The sequence below is a fragment of the Pan troglodytes genome, chromosome 11, assembly GCF_028858775.2.
Source record: "Pan troglodytes isolate AG18354 chromosome 11, NHGRI_mPanTro3-v2.0_pri, whole genome shotgun sequence".
In the NCBI taxonomy this organism is placed as follows: Eukaryota; Metazoa; Chordata; class Mammalia; order Primates; family Hominidae; genus Pan; species Pan troglodytes.
Window position 1 is genome coordinate 16785194 of NC_072409.2, and position 17881 is coordinate 16803074.

The following is a 17881-nucleotide window of genomic DNA, read 5'->3' on the forward strand; positions in this document are numbered from 1 at the left end:
TGCATCATATCTATCTGTTACCTGTGCTTCTGAGCCCAGAGATGTTCAGTGACTTGTCTGCAGTCACACAGCATTTATGACCTAGTCAGGACTCTGTACACGCTCCTAGGCCAAACTCTGTGTCCCCAGAATAGAGGTGTAAATGGATAGAAAACCAAGCTTATTCCAGATTACCAATTTATTGGTTTCCAGTCTCCGAACCCAAAGTCCACAAATCCCCATGCCAAGCAGGACAGTAGGAAGGAGTCATCTCCGACTGCCCAGCACCCTTGGGCCCCAGTCTCTCCTCTTCTCCCCTCTCTCCCTCATCAGCCAGGGGCTTGGGGAAGGAAGGCAGAGCCTTATGGCCCCAACATCTCCCTCCCTGTGCTCTGCCTTTTTCATTTCACAACTATGTCGGCACATCGCCTCCAAAGGCCAAGGAAAAAGAAATAGCACAGCCCAGATGCCGATAGTACTCTCCTGTCTGTCAGGGAGAAGAGAAGAGGGAAATAAAAGCTAACAAGGCTTCCAAAAGCAAAATCCCCAAACCACCTCTCAGGTACCCAGCAGCTGTCAAAGTCAACACAGGAACCTGGCGAAGGGAGGAAAACCCATCCCCAATAAAACCCAGGCAGTTGTGGATCTGAGATTCGGAGACTGAGCACCGCCGCATTTCCAAGGGCGTGATGGGCGTCCTCGGTGGCGCTTCTCTGCTAACATACAGGTGGTCTGTCTAGACCGAGGAACCAAGCCTGTCTTTGCTGAGTATCGAGTCTACTTTTTTTTTTCGTTATTATTATTTGGAGGGCTGTTGAGATTCCCTTGCTTCCTTATTTATGCAACTGGGAAATCACAGCACAGAGAGCTGCTTCCAAACTGAAGGCCACATGGGCCAATTTCAGATGGATAATTAAATATTGAACAAACGCTGAAATGCCTCTACTGAATCGGGATGGCTAAAAATAGCCACCCCACCACTCCTAGAGCGGGCACGCGATACGTGGGCATCTCGGCTGCTCATTCTCAAACCCCTCCTCCCTGCAACTGTCAAGCGCAAGCTTCCAGGGAAACAGAGGAGGCAGAGGGAAATAGACTCCCCGAATACCTACTTAATGGAAAACAAAACTTCAGCTCCCAGCAAGCTCTGAATGTTCCTGACCAGGAAATACTCTCCCTTTCCTGACATTTAACCAAGTGGCCCCGAGAGGGAGGTGCAGGGGAAATATCACAGCCATTGCCTTTCTCTTAAAAATAGTCAAAAGGCTTCATGTCATTTCTAAAGCAAAACACGTATGCAGCCTGGGATGTAAGCGTGTTTGTGTCAAGTTCAACAGTACACGGGAGTTGAATCGCCATTCTCTCCCCACAGAAGACCCAACCAGGAGCCCAGGCACTTCAGTTTCCCTATCTGGGCTCATCTTAGGGAAAGCAACAAACTACACCGACACCGAAACAGGATACAAAGGGATCTGAGTTCCAGACCCGGATTTCTTGTTAACATCTTTAGGTAACCACAGGCAAGTGGCCTTGGCTCTGTGGGCCTCAGTTTCCCCAGTTGTCAAGGGGAACAGTTGGCTCCTGGTACTGGAGCCATAAGTATCCATCTCTCCAACCTCCCCATTCAGTAGCTGGGCAAATAGGCTCCAAGCCCCTCCCTGTACCCCCAGGTCTTAGTAAGTACAGAATTAAATAGAAGGATGGAGATAGAAGAACGAAAACCTGAACCACTGAGACGAGGAGCATGCCCTGCGTCCATTCCAGCGCTCTCTGAGTTGCAGCAACCAAGAAAGTTAGAGGGAGCCCTGGGGCTTCTGAGCATGAGCTTTTGAGTCCAGTGGCCTGGGTTCAAACCAGTTATTTCACCACCCCGACAGGAAAATGCAGAGGAAATATCACACCCAGAGCTCCGTTTCCCACCTGGCAAAGGAAAGTGACAACAATAACCCCTACCTGCTAGGAGGATTGGAGAACTGAGAAGAGACATGAGATAATCAGGAGTAGCTCTTGGCATGGGGCCGGGCACACATTCAGCTTGGTGAAAGGGAGCTGTTCTCTTCCTGATTATTAAAGGTGATGAGGGTGGGTCAGGAAGGACAAAGGCAAGGGCAAGAGGTTGACATTCCAGCAGATTCACTGGGGCCTGTGGCCTCCTTCGAGGACCTAGAGAGCTCTGGGGATTAGGCCTCAGGTGTCTGCCAGGCTCCAGGGACCTCACACCAGACTCTGAACCCTCAGCACTAAGGGCTTTGGTGGAGAAACATGGCTGAGGCCCTGAGACCTGTCGCATGCCCTGGGAAAGGGCATGGTTGGCAGGACATGAATGACAGCAGGATCCAGGGGGCAGGGGCAGGCCGGGGAGGTCCCACCTGAGCTATCCCAGGCAGGTGGAGGAGGCAACCAGATGCCAACGGGGCCACTCCCCTGCCTCCCTCCCAAGCTTTGACCAAGACTGTGAGAGACAATTGCCATGAACACCCAGTGAAGTCATTGGCTGTGAAGGGAAGTGGCCTTCTCAAAGCCAGGGCCTGACCTTAGAAAGGTCTGCCTGCCCACGGATATCGCAAGGTGAATCTCAGGACCTGGAGGTGGGCAGAGCTGGGCTCCACCATTTCTGAGCTGTGTGGCTTTGGGCAAAGCTTTCATTCTCTGGGCTACAGTCTCCTCACCTATGAAATGAGGATAGTATCAGTATCCATCTCACAGTGTTGTTCTGAACACTGCATAAGACAAGGCAAGTTCAGAGTTGAGCTCATTGCCAGGCACGGAGCAGGCACGCAGCACACAGGAGCCGTAACAAAAAGGAGCCATTTTCACCCTCATTACACAACCTGAGAGGGAGTGAGCTCCCCAATCCTTGAGGTATGTAAGGGAGAGGAGGGACTGGAAAGGCTAGGGCCAAGCCCCAAATGAGAGATTGTGTCTCAGCAGAAACAGAAGAAGAGACAAGGCAGAAAAGGGCATAATGATTTCACAGGTGTCATCCAAGGTGGAGGCAGAGAGCCAGGCCTAGGGCCCTTGCAGGGAACATTTGAAAACTGGGGAACCACAAAACCCCCCCACCTCAGGGCTGTTCTCAGGCTCGCCCAACTCATGAAGTTCAAGCTGTTGCCCCAGAGGCCTCTTGCAGACCTTATCAAAGCCAGGGTCCCAGCCAGGCACGGTGGCTCATGCCTGTAATCCCAGCACTTTGGGAAGCCGAGGCGGGTGTATCACCTGAGGCTGGGAGTTCGAGACCAGCCTGACCAACATGGAGAAACCCCGTCTCTACTGAAAATACAAAATTAGCCGGGTGTGGTGGTGCATGCCTGTAATCCCAGCTACTCGGGAGGCTGAGGCAGGAGAATCGCTTGAACCCGGGAGGCAGAGGTTGCGGTGGGCTGAGATCGCGCCATTGCACTCCAGCCTGGGCAACAAAAGCTAAACTCCGTCTCAAAAAAAGAAAAAAAAAAAAAAAAAAGCCAGGGTCCCCTGAGAAGTTACCCACCCCCCATGGTGGCACACAGGTCCTTACCTAACTGTTCTCTTGGTTAGGAACCAGTTGTATGAAACCATCCTCTCCCACCACGCGGGCAAGATACAGAGGCATGCAAGAGGGGTGTGTATAGGCACGGAGGAGGACCTGACCATCTCAAGAGAAAAACAGGGCCTGGCAGGTGGCTGGACCCCTAGAAAAACTCAGATGAAAACATGAACAACATAATCAAAACCCCTCATGGCTATGGGTATAGGCATTCCAAGAGGCAGGAGAGCAAGATTAACCCCCCTCGACAGATGGGGAAACTGAGGCCCTATGATGTGCCCAGTCATGCAACCAGTCCGCGGCTGAGCTGGAACTACAGCCCCTGCCTCCCACTAACCACTGCTCTGTCCCCTAGAAAGAGACTTGTGCCTAGTGCACAAGCTGGCCTCCCCAACAGACTGGGGGCTTGGCAAGGGCTGGGAGCACATGTGATTCATCTGCATGTGCCCCTGCACCCAAGCTGAAGCCCAGCTTAAGAGGAGCTGACTGGCTGAATGAATGGGTCAGAACTTTATCCAGGGCTAGAGGAAAATTTCTGTTTCTCCTAGCAGCCCTGGGGAAACACAGGGGTCAGAGACAAAACTTTTCTTGATTTTGGTGTGACTAGGTGGGGAGGCACCTTGCTGATGATACCCTTCTGGGGAAAGGATCCCCCCAAAACCATGGGACATGCCCAGCCTTCAAGTGGAGTTAGGGACACAGTGGGAAAATGCAAATGGCCCTCACCCTCCGAAGGTCACTGTTTCTACCCCACCTCCAGCTACCCTCCAGCTTCGTGCTCTACCCCCCACCACAGCAGGTCTCACTCTGCCCATCCTTCAGATGGGGAAACTGAAGCCCAGAAAAGGGAAGAACCTAAGTCCCTTATTGGTCAAACTAGGGAGACTGCAGATACTGTCCCTCACTCACAGCCCTACCAGGGACAAAGCCCTGCTCCCTTCCCCCAGCCTGGCCACCTGCAGAACCTGGCAGCAACCAACTCTTCCTTGCATTTTTCTGTTTCTGAACAAATACACAGCCTGAGTTCTTGGTCATTTTCCTTCTCTGCTAGTGCCAGAGGCCAGAAAGGGTGTGGGGGCAAGAGTCTGATCCAGGCTGAGATGCTAGGCACCACCCACTCCTCTGAGGTCTGATGCTACCACACCATGGGACCAAGCCCCCATGTGGATGGGGAGACTGAAGTTCAAGGTCAGAAGGGACTGGCTCAAAGGGCACAGGGTGGCTTCCTCAGCCTGAGTTTCTCCCTGGGTGGGGCCCTGCCCTCAGGTGGTGGTTGTGGCTCTGGGGCAGAGTCAGGCGTCTGAGGCTTTAGTGGAGGGAGGGCAATGGCTGCCCTAGCTGCCTCCCACCAAGGAGGAGGAGGACAGGGTGCCTCCAGCCTCCACCCTACACCCTGGCTGCAGCTGTAACTAACTCCTCATCACTCCAGGCCTTCTTTTTTTAAAAAAACAAACAAACAAACAAACAAAAACAATATTGAGACAGGGTCTTGCTATGTTGCCCAGGCTGGTCTTGAACTCCTGGGCTCAAGGATTCCTCCTGCCTTGGCCTCCCAAAGTTCAAGGCCCTTTATCAAATCCAAACTACTGTTGCCTGCTCTTCTCCACCCACTCACCCAGCCCCCTTCCCAATCCACTCCCCTCCCCAAACCCAGGAGGAACTCTATTCTCAATACCCAAGCCGTTTTCCTTCTCCCTGACTGCGCAGTCTGTTCATTCTGTCCAGAGAGAAGACAGTAGCTCACCCTCAGCTGCAGCCTTAGTCCCAGGCACTGGCTTCTGGCCCTCACATGACCCTGTCACTGCTAGCCCCATTAACCACACAAGGTCACTGAGGCTTGGAGAGGTAACTGGCTGTAGAATAGTTGTGTGCACAGCTGAGACTTGAACCCAGATCTGACTCAATTACTCCCTCTGCGAAGGGAAACCCTATCCATTTTGTGAGATCCCATCCAAATGTCACCTCCTCTGTGAAGCTCTCCCTGATCTCCCTAGATATAACTTCTGTTCAGAGACAGTCTCCTCCCCACTCTGCAGGCTGTGAGCTCCTTCAAGCTGGGACACAAGCAGTGATCCTGTGTATGTGGGGTCTGGGAGCTGGGGCTCAGGTGACAGCCCCTGACACATTGATTATCCCCTGCCTGGTCAGCTGAGCAGGAGGTCAGCTGAGCAGGAGCGCGACTCCCATTACAGTCAGGGATGGAACTGGGCTGAGGTGAGAAGAGGAAAAGGTCACACAGGGCATTTCTGAGGCAAAGGAGGGGCGGGTGGGTGAGGTGACGTGAGGTGGGTGCAGAAGGAGAGGCCCTAGGGTGGTCTGAACAGTACTGGGCATTTTCAAAGCTCCCATTTCTCAGTTTCTTCACTGAATCCTCCACATACGGCAGGTCCATTTTACAACCAGGAAAACTAAGCTCAGAAAGGGGAAATGACTTGCCCAAAGTCACAAAGCTTGAGCCCAGATTCCCGGTATCCCAGACCAAGTCCAGCGGGAGGGAGTAAGTACAGAATTAACAGTACTAAGCCTTTCTCCAGGTCTTAGCAAGTACAGAATTAAATAGGACAGAGATAGAAGAACCAAAACCTGAACCACTGAGATAAAGCCTTCCCCAGGAGTACTAAAGGCTTAGTACTCCCTCTAAGGAGTACTAAAGGCTTTAGTACTCCCTCTAAGGAGTACTAAAGGCTTTAGTGCTCCCTCTAAGGAGTACTAAAGGCTTTAGTGCTCCCTCTAAGGAGTACTAAAGGCTTTAGTGCTCCCTCTAAGGAGTACTAAAGGCTTTAGTGCTCCCTCTAAGGAGTACTAAAGGCTTTAGTGCTCCCTCTAAGGAGTACTAAAGGCTTTAGTGCTCCCTCTAAGGAGTACTAAAGGCTTTAGTGCTCCCTCTAAGGAGTACTAAAGGCTTTAGTGCTCCCTCTAAGGAGTACTAAAGGCTTTAGTGCTCCCTCTAAGGAGTACTAAAGGCTTTAGTGCTCCCTCTAAGGAGTACTAAAGGCTTTAGTGCTCCCTCTAAGGAGTACTAAAGGCTTTAGTGCTCCCTCTAAGGAGTACTAAAGGCTTTAGTGCTCCCTCTAAGGAGTACTAAAGGCTTTAGTGCTCCCTCTAAGGAGTACTAAAGGCTTAGTACTGTTAATTCTGTACTTACTAAGTAACTTAGTACTGTTAATTCTGTACTTACTAAGACTTCAGGAAAGGCAGGAGTGGGGGGATTGCAAGCTTTGAGAGACCCTTGAGGACTGAACTACCAGCACACACCTGTGCACACACTTAGCCTCAGCTTGAACCCTTCTGTGCACAGGGAACTCACTACTTCCTGAGGAAGCCCTGGACTGCACAGCGCTACTCAGACCTGACTGTGGGAAAAGTCTTCCCCATTCTGGTGGAAGCAAACGAACACTACCTGCCTGCTTCATTTACCCTCACACCGACAAGAAAACTGAAGTTCAGAGGCAGCTCAGCCCAGGTCACACAACGGCAGCCTGCAGGGTGGGAATGTGGCCCCTCTTGGTCTACCAGATTCCCTGCATGGCATTTGTTGGCACAGGGCCCGGCTTCCCACTTTCAAGATAACCTGATGGTGTCAATTCGGCCCAGGTCCCTGCTAAGGCGCCGTCTTTCTCCTCCCTTCCACCCCACGGGCACCCTCGGTGGGCTTGAACCTCTGCCTAGGACTCCAGCCTCCCCAGAGCCCCTTTGAAGGCCTCCTCCTCCCAGGGGCTTCCCTCCCTCCTACTCAGCCAGGGAAGGAAGTCCCGGCCCCCACCCGCCCAAACGCAGCCCCCGGGATCACACGCATTTCCAGCCGAGGATCCTGTTACTGGAAAAAGAAAATGCTGCTCGCACCTCCCCCTCCGTCTCGTCCTGCCTCCTGAGCTTGATGGAGAGAAACTTTGCAAAGGAGCTGGCGCCCACCCGCTCGAGGGGTCACGGTTCCTTCCCTGAGGTCCACCCACTTGTCCTAGCACCCAAGAGGTGGGGAGCCCGTTAAGTTCCTGGAAAGGGAAGAAAGAAGTCCGCGGCCTGGGCTGGGAAGGCAAGGTGTGGGAAAGCTCAGATCCACCCTGGGTTACTTTATTGCCCGGCTGCTGAGTAAACTGAGGCACAGTGGGGTAGGAGGTCTGATCTGAGATGCGGAGAAAGATTCCAGGCTCCCCTCTCCCTGTCCCTGGCTTGAGAGGAGACCCTAGAGCCTCGGCTTCCCCCGGCGAGAGGAGGACTAAGCAGAAGCTGGGGGAATGGGGGGTCCGGCAGACTCAGGAAGGGGCGGATGAGGAAACCCCCGGCAAATGGCTGGAAGGAGGATCCCGGTCCCTAGCATCCCAGGGCATCAGGTGGCTTAGTGGCCTTAAGAGGGTCTAGGGGTCAGGGGTCGGGGTGGCGCCTACCCCTGGCAGGCCGGGTCCGGCTGCGGGAGCGGCTCCTCTGTCGCTGCAGCCGGGGCCGCCTCAGCAGCCGGTAGTAGTAGGAGGACCTCCCGGTGCTCTTCCTGGCGCTGCCGCCCGCGGACATGCTGCCGCCCGCCGGGCACCGGGCCGGGCCTGGGCGCGCTCACACGGGCCCCATCGGCCGCTCCGGACAGCCCGGCGGGCGCCCCCGCGTTCTCCCGCGCTCGCCCGAGCGCCCGCCGAGGCCCTGGCTGCCCCACAAAGTCGCTCAAACTCCTCCTCCGCCTCCTGCCCCCTCCCGCTCCCCGAGCAGCCGGCCCCGCGGCGGGGGCTGGGGACCCGGAGGCCGGGCTGGCACCGGCCCGGAAAGTCAGTGCGGGAGAAATCCCGGCCTGGAATCGGCGGGGCGAGGCGGCCCGGAGTTTCCCCGGGACCCCAGACGGGTCCTCCCGAGGGTTCTGGCTCCCACCCCCGGCCCCGAGGGTTCGACCGTCGACCTGAGGGCGCACCAGGCACCCAATCCCGCCAGCGCGGGTAGACGGTGCACACCTGCTTGTGCGCTCTCCGGAGCCCGGGGTAGGACGCATGCTTGGGGACGGTCACCTTCAATTAGGGTCCGTTCCTGCCCCAGGCTCGCTGGGCTGAGAAACGACCCTCACTGCTCCGCAGGCCCTAGCCCAGCCAGGTTGAAAGACTCCCCTGTGATGCAGGGTACTTGCCTCTTCTTTACGTTTTAAAGGTTGTCCCGTCTGATACACGTATCATTTTTATGTAATTAAAATTACGGTGGCTGTTTCAAGCACTCAAAGCACTGAAGGCAGGGCAGAACAATCCCTACCCTACTGTAGGCACCAGAAACTCAGGGTGGCAGAAGGAAAGGTGCCAACTCCCTCTATTGCATTGGCTGAAAAACTTTCTCCAAGTCACTCCTCAGCTCAAGAGCTTTCCGTGGCTCCCCAGAGCACAATGGCAATACGTCTAAACATCCTTGTTATTTGGACCCCAAATAATCTTGCCCCAACCAAAGTCCCCTCCAGCCTCACCTCTGCTCCCCCTAATTCTCACTTCTCTTTGCTGTGCTGCCAGCAGGGACTGCCTTCTTGGCTATTTTCTCCACCCGACCAAAGTCCACCCTTTCAGGACCCAGCTCCTCCACCCTTCCCTAACCATGGCCCACAGTGATCTCTCTCTCTCCCCGCCCCTTATCTCTTTAGCAACATTCGTCGTTTAAATTATTAAGACACCTGCCTGAGCTGCCTCCTTTGAAGTACAGAGGGGGAAACTGAGGCCTTGGCAAGGAGGTCTTGCCTCAGTCACATGGAAAGTGGCAGAGGCAAGTGGTCTTAGCCTGGGGCTCTCAACATTCAGACTTAGGGGTGGGGGGTGTGAGTCACCGCAAGTGCCTGAGGCCGGCTAGGGGATCTTCCTCCAGAACAGTGGGGAAGGTGGGGCCCTGGAGTGGGCGGGGCCGTCTGGGCAGAAATCCAGGCCGGGTTTTGCACCTCACAGGGGAAGCCCCCTCCCTAGCGCTCTCAGCCCGCGGGGAGGGCCCCTAGTCCTGCGGAGCCTGTCTCACAGCTGGAAGCCAGGCGCCTTCCCTGACCAGGGGGGAGGGGCAGGAGGGGTGTTACTCCACCAAACTCAGTCTGAGGAGTCCAGAGCCATCAGCTGCCCTGGTCCCCTCTTCCCCGAATACTGGCCAATCCCACAGGAAGATGGAAAACCAGGGTGCCCAAGAGGACACCCTTAGCCTCCTTTGGGTTAGGCCAGGGGTGCCCAATCTTTTGGCTTCCCTGGGCCACACTGGAAGAAGAAGAATTGTCAGGCCACACATAAAATATACTCACACTAACCATAGCTGATGAGCTAAAACAAATAACAAAAAACAAAACCACACACACAAAAAAACCTCATCATGCTTTAAGAAAGTTTATGAATTTGTGTTGGGCAGCATTCAAAGCCATCCTGGGCCACATGCAGCCGGTAGGCTGCAGGTCAGACAAGCTTGGAGGCATTGCCCTATCTCCTTTCAACAGCAGACATGGTGCAGGAACGTCTCTAAAAAGAAGCCCCTGGACAGAGCGCACACACAGTCACTCAGTCCCCAGGCAAGCTGGGGGTCTTGTTAGCATGCATCCTCCTCTGGCCAAACTGCCAGAACCCAGTTCAGTGCCTCCTCACATAGGTGGGGTTCTGAGCACCACCTGTCCACATCTTGGCACTTCCAGGCATGACTAACCTCCGTAGCCAGGTCCACGGGTTCTGGGGGTGAGGGACTCCCAGGAAGTCCTACTCAGGACGGGGGCAACGGTCCTGCTCCCAGGGCCTGAGTTCATCTGGCCCATTTTGTTTCCCAAAGCAGGAACCCTCTGATCAGCCAGGTTCCAGCCCTCCCTGGAGGGGACCGGAGGCTCACAATCAACTCACTGTTATCAGTGGTGTGGGCAAGTGGTCTTAGCCTGGGCCCCCAACAGGAAGTCTGAGGAGTGTGCGTGGAGGGGAGAGGGGGCAGTAACTTGGAACTCAGGACCTCATCTGTAAGCACAGCTGGGCTCCAAAGGTCTGGCATGGTCTCCCCACTTCAGCTTTTCAAGTCCTTCTCTGTGCCTTAGTTTCCCTACCTATAGGGAGAACGTATGGACCCCCAATCCATCTGCCTTGTGGAGGAAGGAGGGTCAGCTAGTGAAATGGAGGAAGCTTGTGCATTTCTGCCCTTGGGACGGGAATGGGCATCGCCAACCAGCTGAGCCGAGCATCTCCACGGGCCTGGGGCAGGTACTCTCCGGGTACTGAGTGGGAAGGGGGCAGGGCAGGAGCTAGGAGAGAAAGAGCCCAGGCTCCTTTTCCTTCTTCCTGGCCCAGGAACAGGGCAGTTAAAGGCCGCTCCCTGTACAGCCCAGCAGGGGACCTGGAATCAATCCTGCTGGGAAACTGGCCCCCCATCTGCTCCCACCCCCGGCGCCCCTGTGGCTTTCTCTCTCTGAACAGGAGAAGCCCTGCTTCCAGTGCCCACCACCACCATTGCTACCACTGCTTCCTGTGACAGACCAACAGATCGGACTTTCCAGCGCTGCCAACATGAGAGCCTCAGTACCTACAGGGCTAAAGGTCTGGTCTTATTCTCCCACCTCCAGAGGGGCTCCTGAATAGGCCCAGCTCCCACCTCTCCCATGTGCTGCTTTAGCGGGGACAGGGCTGCAGCCCCCAAATCACCTTCACTCAGTGAACAGGCATATTTCTGAGTTTCCCTCAAGACACTCAATTTAGTGGGTCTGGATGGGGCCTGGAAACATGCAAGTTTAGTAAGTAGGGGCCAGCCTCGGCCTCCCGAGGTGCCGGGATTGCAGACGGAGTCTCGTTCACTCAGTGCTCAATGGTGCCCAGGCTGGAGTGCAGTGGCGTGATCTCGGCTCGCTACAACCTCCACCTCCCAGCCGCCTGCCTTGGCCTCCCAAAATGCCGAGATTGCAGCCTCTGCCCGGCCACCACCCCGTCTGGGAAGTGAGGAGCGTCTCTGCCTGGCCGCCCATCGTCTGGGATGTGAGGAGCCCCTCTGCCTGGCTGCCCAGTCCGGAAATTGAGAAGCGTCTCTGCCCGGCGGCCATCCCATCTAGGAAGTGAGGAGCGCCTCTTCCCGGCCGCCATCCCATCTAGGAAGTGAGGAGCGTCTCTGCCCGGCCGCCCATCGTCTGAGATGTGGGGACCGCCTCTGCCCCACCGCCCCGTCTGGGATGTGAGGAGCGTCTCTGCCCGGCCACCCCGTCTGAGAAGTGAGGAGACCCTCTGCCTGGCAACTGCCCCGTCTGAGAAGTGAGGAGCCCCTCCGCCCGGCAGCCACCCCGTCTGGGAAGTGAGGAGCCTCTCCGCCCGGCAGCCGCCCCGTCCGGGAGGGAGTTGGGGGTTCAGCCCCCTGCCCGGCCAGCCGCCCCGTCCGGGAGGTGAGGGGCGCCTCTGCCCGGCCGCCCCTACTGGGAAGTGAGGAGCCCCTCTGCCAGGCCACCACCCCGTCTGGGAGGTGTACCCAACAGCTCATTGAGAACGGGCCATGAGGACAATGGCGGTTTTGTGGAATAGAAAGGGGGGAAAGGTGGGGAAAAGATTGAGAAATCGGATGGCTGCCGTGTCTGTGTAGAAAGAAGTATACATGGCAGACTTTTCATTTTGTTCTGTACTAAGAAAAATTCTTCTGCCTTGGGATCCTGTTGATCTGTGACCTTACCCTCAACCCTGTGCTCTCTGAAACATGTGCTGTGTCCACTCGGGGTTAAATGGATTAAGGGCGGTGCAAGATGTGCTTTGTTAAACAGATGCTTGAAGGCAGCATGCTCCTTAAGAGTCATCACCACTCCCTAATCTCAAGTACCCAGGGACACAAACACTGCGGAAGGCCGCAGGGACCTCTGCCTAGGAAAACCAGAGACCTTTGTTCACTTGTTTATCTGCTGACCTTCCTCCACTATTGTCCTATGACCCTGCCAAATCCCCCTCTGCGAGAAACACCCAAGAATGATCATAAAAAATAAATAAATAAATAAATAAAAAGTAAGTAGGGGTGTGGGTACTAGGGCTGGCTAAATCAGATCTGACCTAACCCCACCACCAGCACCTTTACCCTCCACTCAAAAGCCTCCCAAGGCGAACTCTCAGAGACCAAGCTGTGTCAAAAAGCGACCACCTCCCACTTGTACCCCAACCCATTTCAGCCCCCTTGGTCATCCTCCAGACACTCTATCCCATCACCAGTCTTCGCCCTGTTGGTGGGACCTGGACCGCTGCCACCAAGCTCTTCCCTCTGCACCCACCTGGTGAATTCCTGCTTACCCTTCAGGACCCAGCTCAAGCATCCCCTCATTTTTTTATTTTTAAAATTTTTTATTTCCATAGGTTTTTGGGGAACAGTTGGCATTTGGTTACATGAGTAAGTTCTTCAGTGGTGATTTGTGAGATTTTGGTGCACCCATATCCCGAGCAGTAACTTGGGATACACTAAACCCAATTTGTAGTCTTTTATCCTTCACCCCCTTTCCACCTGTTCCCTGAGTCCCCAAAGTCCATTGTGTCATTTTTCTGCCTTTGCATCCTCATAGCTTAGCTCCCACTTATGAGTGAGAATATATGATGTTTGGTTTTCCTTTCCTGAGTTACTTCACTTAGAATAATATTCTCCAATTCCCATCCAGGTTTCTGGGAATGCCATTAATTCATTCCTTTGTATGGCGGAGTAGTATTCCATCATATATATACATATATACCCGTATATATACGGGTATATATGTATATATATGGGTATATATATGTATATATGTGTGTATATGTATATATATGTGTGTGTATATATACATTTTTGCAATTGCAAATTGAAGCACCCCCTCCTTAAAAAAGTCTACTCTGACTCCAAGGAGAGACACCCCCCTCCTGGCTCCTGGTATACCCCACTAGTCAGTTTGAGTAATGGGGACACAGGAGGCTACTTGTGAAGACCAGGGAGGGATGGACCCAAAAAATTCCCCTCTAGGCAGAAAACCATCAGCATCCCTGCTGGAAAAGAAGCAGTGGGTAGCATCAGAGCTGGGCTGAAAGTCCAGGTACATCATGGGCCAGGCCAGGGCTCGGTCAGCAGGGGCACCAGATGCAGGGGAGGGAGGCTAGCCCAAGGCAGCCTTGAGTCCCTCTGCGGTGTCAGGGTTGAAGTCAGTGAGAAAAGAGAGAAAAAAAAGCATATTGCCAAAATTACCTTTGAAAAGCCTTAAATTGCCCATAAAGCATAGTTTTTCCTCCAATCTTAAGACAGATCACCCATTTCTGCAGCTAAGCACAAAACAGAAGAGCACAGCCTTCATTGATGGGCCATTCTGTACAGGGGGGATGATAACAGCAACCACAACCAGTTATCTTCAAACACCAGCCTCCCCCAGGGAAGGAGAGATGCTCATGCGTGGGGCACCACAGAAACCCAAGGCTTCTTAACAGAGGAGGGTTACAAGTTTGACCTCAAGAGGTTTGTTTGAGGGGGGAGTTTGGGTTTAATCCTAATCATTGTAGCTGAACTGCATCTAGCATGCACTGTGTCCCAGATCCTGTTCTCAGCATTCTACCCACATCATCTCATTTAATTTCAGAATAATCCTAGGAGGCAGATGGTTATTTCTTTTTCCAGAAGAAATGTCAAGAGGCAGAGAGAGGGTAGGTGAGTTCCCTAAAGTCACAGGGCTTGCACTAGGAGGCAGGATTTGAACCCAGGGGGCTGAAAGGAGCAACGATCATAAGGTTGAGCAGTACGGAATGCAGAGACGGGGGAGTGGAAACAGTCTAGAACTTTCTTTAATAGCCAGCTTTGTCAAGGGACAGGAGGAGGCTAGGGGCGACAGGAGTCCTGACAGGGGAAGCATCGGAGCCCACACTAGGCCACACACAATGGGTGTCTGGAAGGCTCAGACCTGTCAGGTTTCCTGTTGGGATGAGGGTGGGTGGTGGTGACCGGGGAAGTCCCCAGCCAGGCAGGCCTGCACACATCCGCCTCCCAGGACAGTCTCAACCTTTCAGTCTCTGGAGCTCTGGGCAGGGGTGGGGGTGGGGGGGACAGAGGGTCAGGGTGGGGGGGGTGGCGGGACACTTGTGGTTAAGGTCATGGCCTCTGCCCCAGGAGGTGGCCTGTCTGGCAGGCAATGACGACTTCCTGCATCCACTGTTCATCTGGGAATAAGGCTGGACCAGGAGCAGGATCTTCACTAGGAAGATGGGGGAGGCTGGGGCCAGGTCACCCCATTCAGGGAAAAGCAAAGACAAGCCCCAAGAGGTCACACTAAAGCACTCCAGGCTAGCCAGGCGATCACCACTGCCACCGCCCCCCAGACTTCCTCCCAAAAGCCACCGATATATTTAATGACATCGTTTGCAGAAAACGGTGCAGTCAGAGACAAGATGACCCCAGGCTTGGATGGCTCTGCCCCTCTCAACACAGGCGGAAGTGGGGGACCAGTCAAGCGTGGACATTTGAACACACACAGACAGAGCCTCGGGGAGTGTGAGTGTTTTTCCAATCAAGTCACCCAGGGCTGGGCCGAGGGCAGAGCCCTCGGGACAGGCCGGAACTCTAAGAGGGGGTCACCGTGTGATACCTCTGGGTCTCAGGTTTCCACGTGTTAAATGGAGATGAGACAGCTCTGTTCAGCTCACCTCCCAGAGATTCCATCAGGATCTAAAAATCTCCCCATTCCCCAAAGGGCCACCTACAGGTCCCCTCCAGTCCTCCAGAAGCCCAGAGAAGAGGACATGCACATCTCCCTCGTACACGTCAACAGCCTGTCATAAAGCCCCGGAATGTCCGAGGTAGAAGGAACCTTGAGAGAAACTGATGAACGGGGGAAGCTGAGGCCCTCAAAATCAGCTGCTTACCCAGAGGACCCTCCCTAACCCATGGCAAACTGGGATCTCTGCAATCACTGAGGGTCTGGTTGGCTCTCTCATCCCAGCACAGAGCAGTCAGGGTGGGGCAGCATCCCTTCCTGAAGATGGGGAAGTGAGGCCAAGGGAGGGAGCGACTCACCCAAGGTCACATGGGGCTGGGGATTAGGGTGGGTTCCACCTTGGAACCCAAATACAGCCGCCAAGACCACCTCTCACCGTCGAGAGCCTGGACCACCTCTCCCAGAATGCCTGCTGCCTTCTGCCCACAGGAGCCCTGGGCTTCCCCTCCATACTGGCTGCCCTGAAGTTGAGGGCTCCAATCCTGTGGCCCAGGGGAGACTAATCCACTCTCCAGGCCCCAGCCCCAGCCCTCCTTCCTCACCCCAACCCTAGCAGCCGGCATTTCAGCCCAGATGGCCAAGCCTGGAGCCACTCTCTCTGTGTACTTCCTCTCCCTGCCCTGACCCAGAAACGCTGCCAAGCTCCAGGTGGGCCCTGGGCCCCAGTGACGCCCACAGCCCCTCCTTTCTCCCTGGCCCAGGCCTGGGGCTGAGGTTCCAGGTCTCTGGGCTTCTTCCTCCCCCTTCAGTAAGGGCCCAGACAGCTCCCCACCCACTGGGAAACCAGAGGGGGTGGCATATGGTCCCAGTGTGAGGTCAGGGAGCCCCCTCCCTTCTCAAGCAGGCCTGCCTGGTCATCTGTGAACCATTTCATGGCTGGCACTGGCCTGGGTTCCAGGGGAGGGCCTTGCTCAACTCCTGCAGAGCCCACAGAGGAGGACAGCTGAACAGGCCCTGTAGTCAGCTCCTAGGAAGCCCCCATTCAGGTGGGGGATTTGGAGTGATGAGCCTTCCCCTCTTCGCTGTGTGACCCCAGATCACTGCCTCACCTCTCTGTGCCTCCATTTCCTAAGGTATAAAGGGGTATATGAATATTTTGTGAGGTTGTGGAAGAGTCAAATAACATAGTGGATCAAAGCCTTGCGTATAAACTGACAAGCAGCTTCCCCTCCTGGCTCTTTTCTTTTTCTTTTCTCTCTTTCTCTCTCTCTCTTTTTTTATTTTTTATTTTTTTGAGATGGAGTCTCGGCAAGCCCAGGCTGAAGTGCAATGGCTCGATCTCGGCTCACTGCAACCTCCGCCTCCCAGGTTCAAGCAATTCTCCTGCCTCAGCCTCCTGAGTAACTGGGATTACAGGCGTGTGTCACCATGCCTGGCTAATTTTTGTATTTTTAGTAGAGACGGGGTTTCGCCATGTTGGCCAGGCTGGTCTCGAACGCCTGACCTCAGGTGATCCACCTGCCTCAGCCTCCCCAAGTGCTGGGATTACAGGCATGAGCCACTGTGCCCAGCCTTTCTTTCCTTTCTTTTCTTTCTTTCCTTCTCTTTCCTTCCTTCCCTCCTTCTCCTTCCTTCCTTGTTTCCTTCCTCTTCCCCTTCCTCTTCCTCTTCCTCTTCTTCCTCCTCCTCTTCTTCTTCTTTTTTAGACAAGGTCTCGCTCTGTTGCCCAGGCTGAAATGCAGTGGTGGGATTATAGCTCACTGCGACCTCGAATGCCTGGGCTCATGTGACCCTCCTGCCTCAGCCTCCCGAGCAGCTAGGACTACAGGCGTGTGTGCCACCATGCCTGGCTAATTTTTTAACTTTTTGGTAGAGACACGGTCTTGCCATGATGCTCAGACTGGTCTCGAACTCCTGGCCTTAAGTGATTCTCCCACCTTATTGTCCCAAAGCACTGGGAGTATAGGTTTGAGCCACCATGCCTAGCCTTGGCTATTTCTTTTCTCACTAATTTGTGGATTGGTTGAGAGGACAGTCCAGAGCTGATCAGTACAGCTCCCAGCCCAGAGCAGGCTCTTAGCAACAGTGGGAGAGATGATGGCAACATTCGAAAAAAGTGGCTGAGCCTATCTGACCTGGAGTCAGCACTGAGAGAATTTGGAGAAGAGAGAAGTCCTGGAAGACTGCCTGGAGGAGGAGACACTGGCATGGAGCTAGACGGCTGAGTAGGAGTTGACTGTGTAGCGAGCAGAAAAGTATATTCTTGGAGGGAGAGACAGCATGAGAAAAGCCCCAGAGGTGGAAATGAACAAAGCATGTATTGGAGACAGTGGGTAGGATGGTGAGGCTGGAGCAGAGGATACAGTGAGGACTAGGGAGCAGGCTATGTGAGGGGTGAGATCAGGGAGAATAGACAGGGAGATAGATCCAAGTTGGGGTGAGGCCCAGGCAGCTTCTCCAGAGGGGAAGAAGAGAAGTGGTAAGGGCAGAACTCTGGTGGGAGATCTGGGCTTGAGGCTTAGATTTGTCACTGTGTGGCTGTGCAACCTTGAATAAGTCACGGTGCCTCTCTGATCCTCCCTCTGCAAAAAATGAAAGAAGGGGATGGCTCCATATGGCAGGCTTACAGGTGTGGGGCTGGACTGGATGCCATTAACTACATTGGGAGCATTCAGAAACAGATTCCAGGGCCCCACTCCCAGCATCCCTGAATCCAGATTTTGATGGGTAGGGCCAAGGAATCTATATTCTTAAAAGAGCTTTCTAGTGGCTTTCTTGGGGAGCCACTGGCTAAGATAGTTCTGGAC

At 54.3% G+C, this 17881-nt stretch overlaps 1 protein-coding gene and 1 long non-coding RNA gene across 8 annotated transcripts in view; both read right to left on the reverse strand.

Annotated features, from left to right (window-relative positions):
• The window catches only part of DAB2IP (DAB2 interacting protein), a 216016-nt gene that overhangs the window by 125622 nt on the left and 72513 nt on the right, over positions 1–17881 (reverse strand). For 3 of the 7 annotated variants that reach the window (XM_016961573.4, XM_016961575.4, XM_009457213.5), the window contains exon 1: positions 7888–8143. The exons of 3 other annotated variants lie outside the window; for them this stretch is intronic. In XM_016961573.4, coding sequence (XP_016817062.1) covers positions 7888–8011 — 124 coding nt within the window. In that variant the 5' untranslated portion in view covers positions 8012–8143. Of the gene's footprint in view, positions 1–7887; positions 8145–17881 lie in introns of those variants that run through there. One more of the 7 variants, XM_016961576.4, reaches the window with a different exon arrangement.
• On the reverse strand, positions 14191–15203 carry LOC134807722 (uncharacterized). The gene is made up of 2 exons (XR_010148869.1): positions 15064–15203; positions 14191–14633 (listed from the first exon to the last, which is right to left on the reverse strand). It is a non-coding gene; the product is annotated as an uncharacterized LOC134807722 (long non-coding RNA).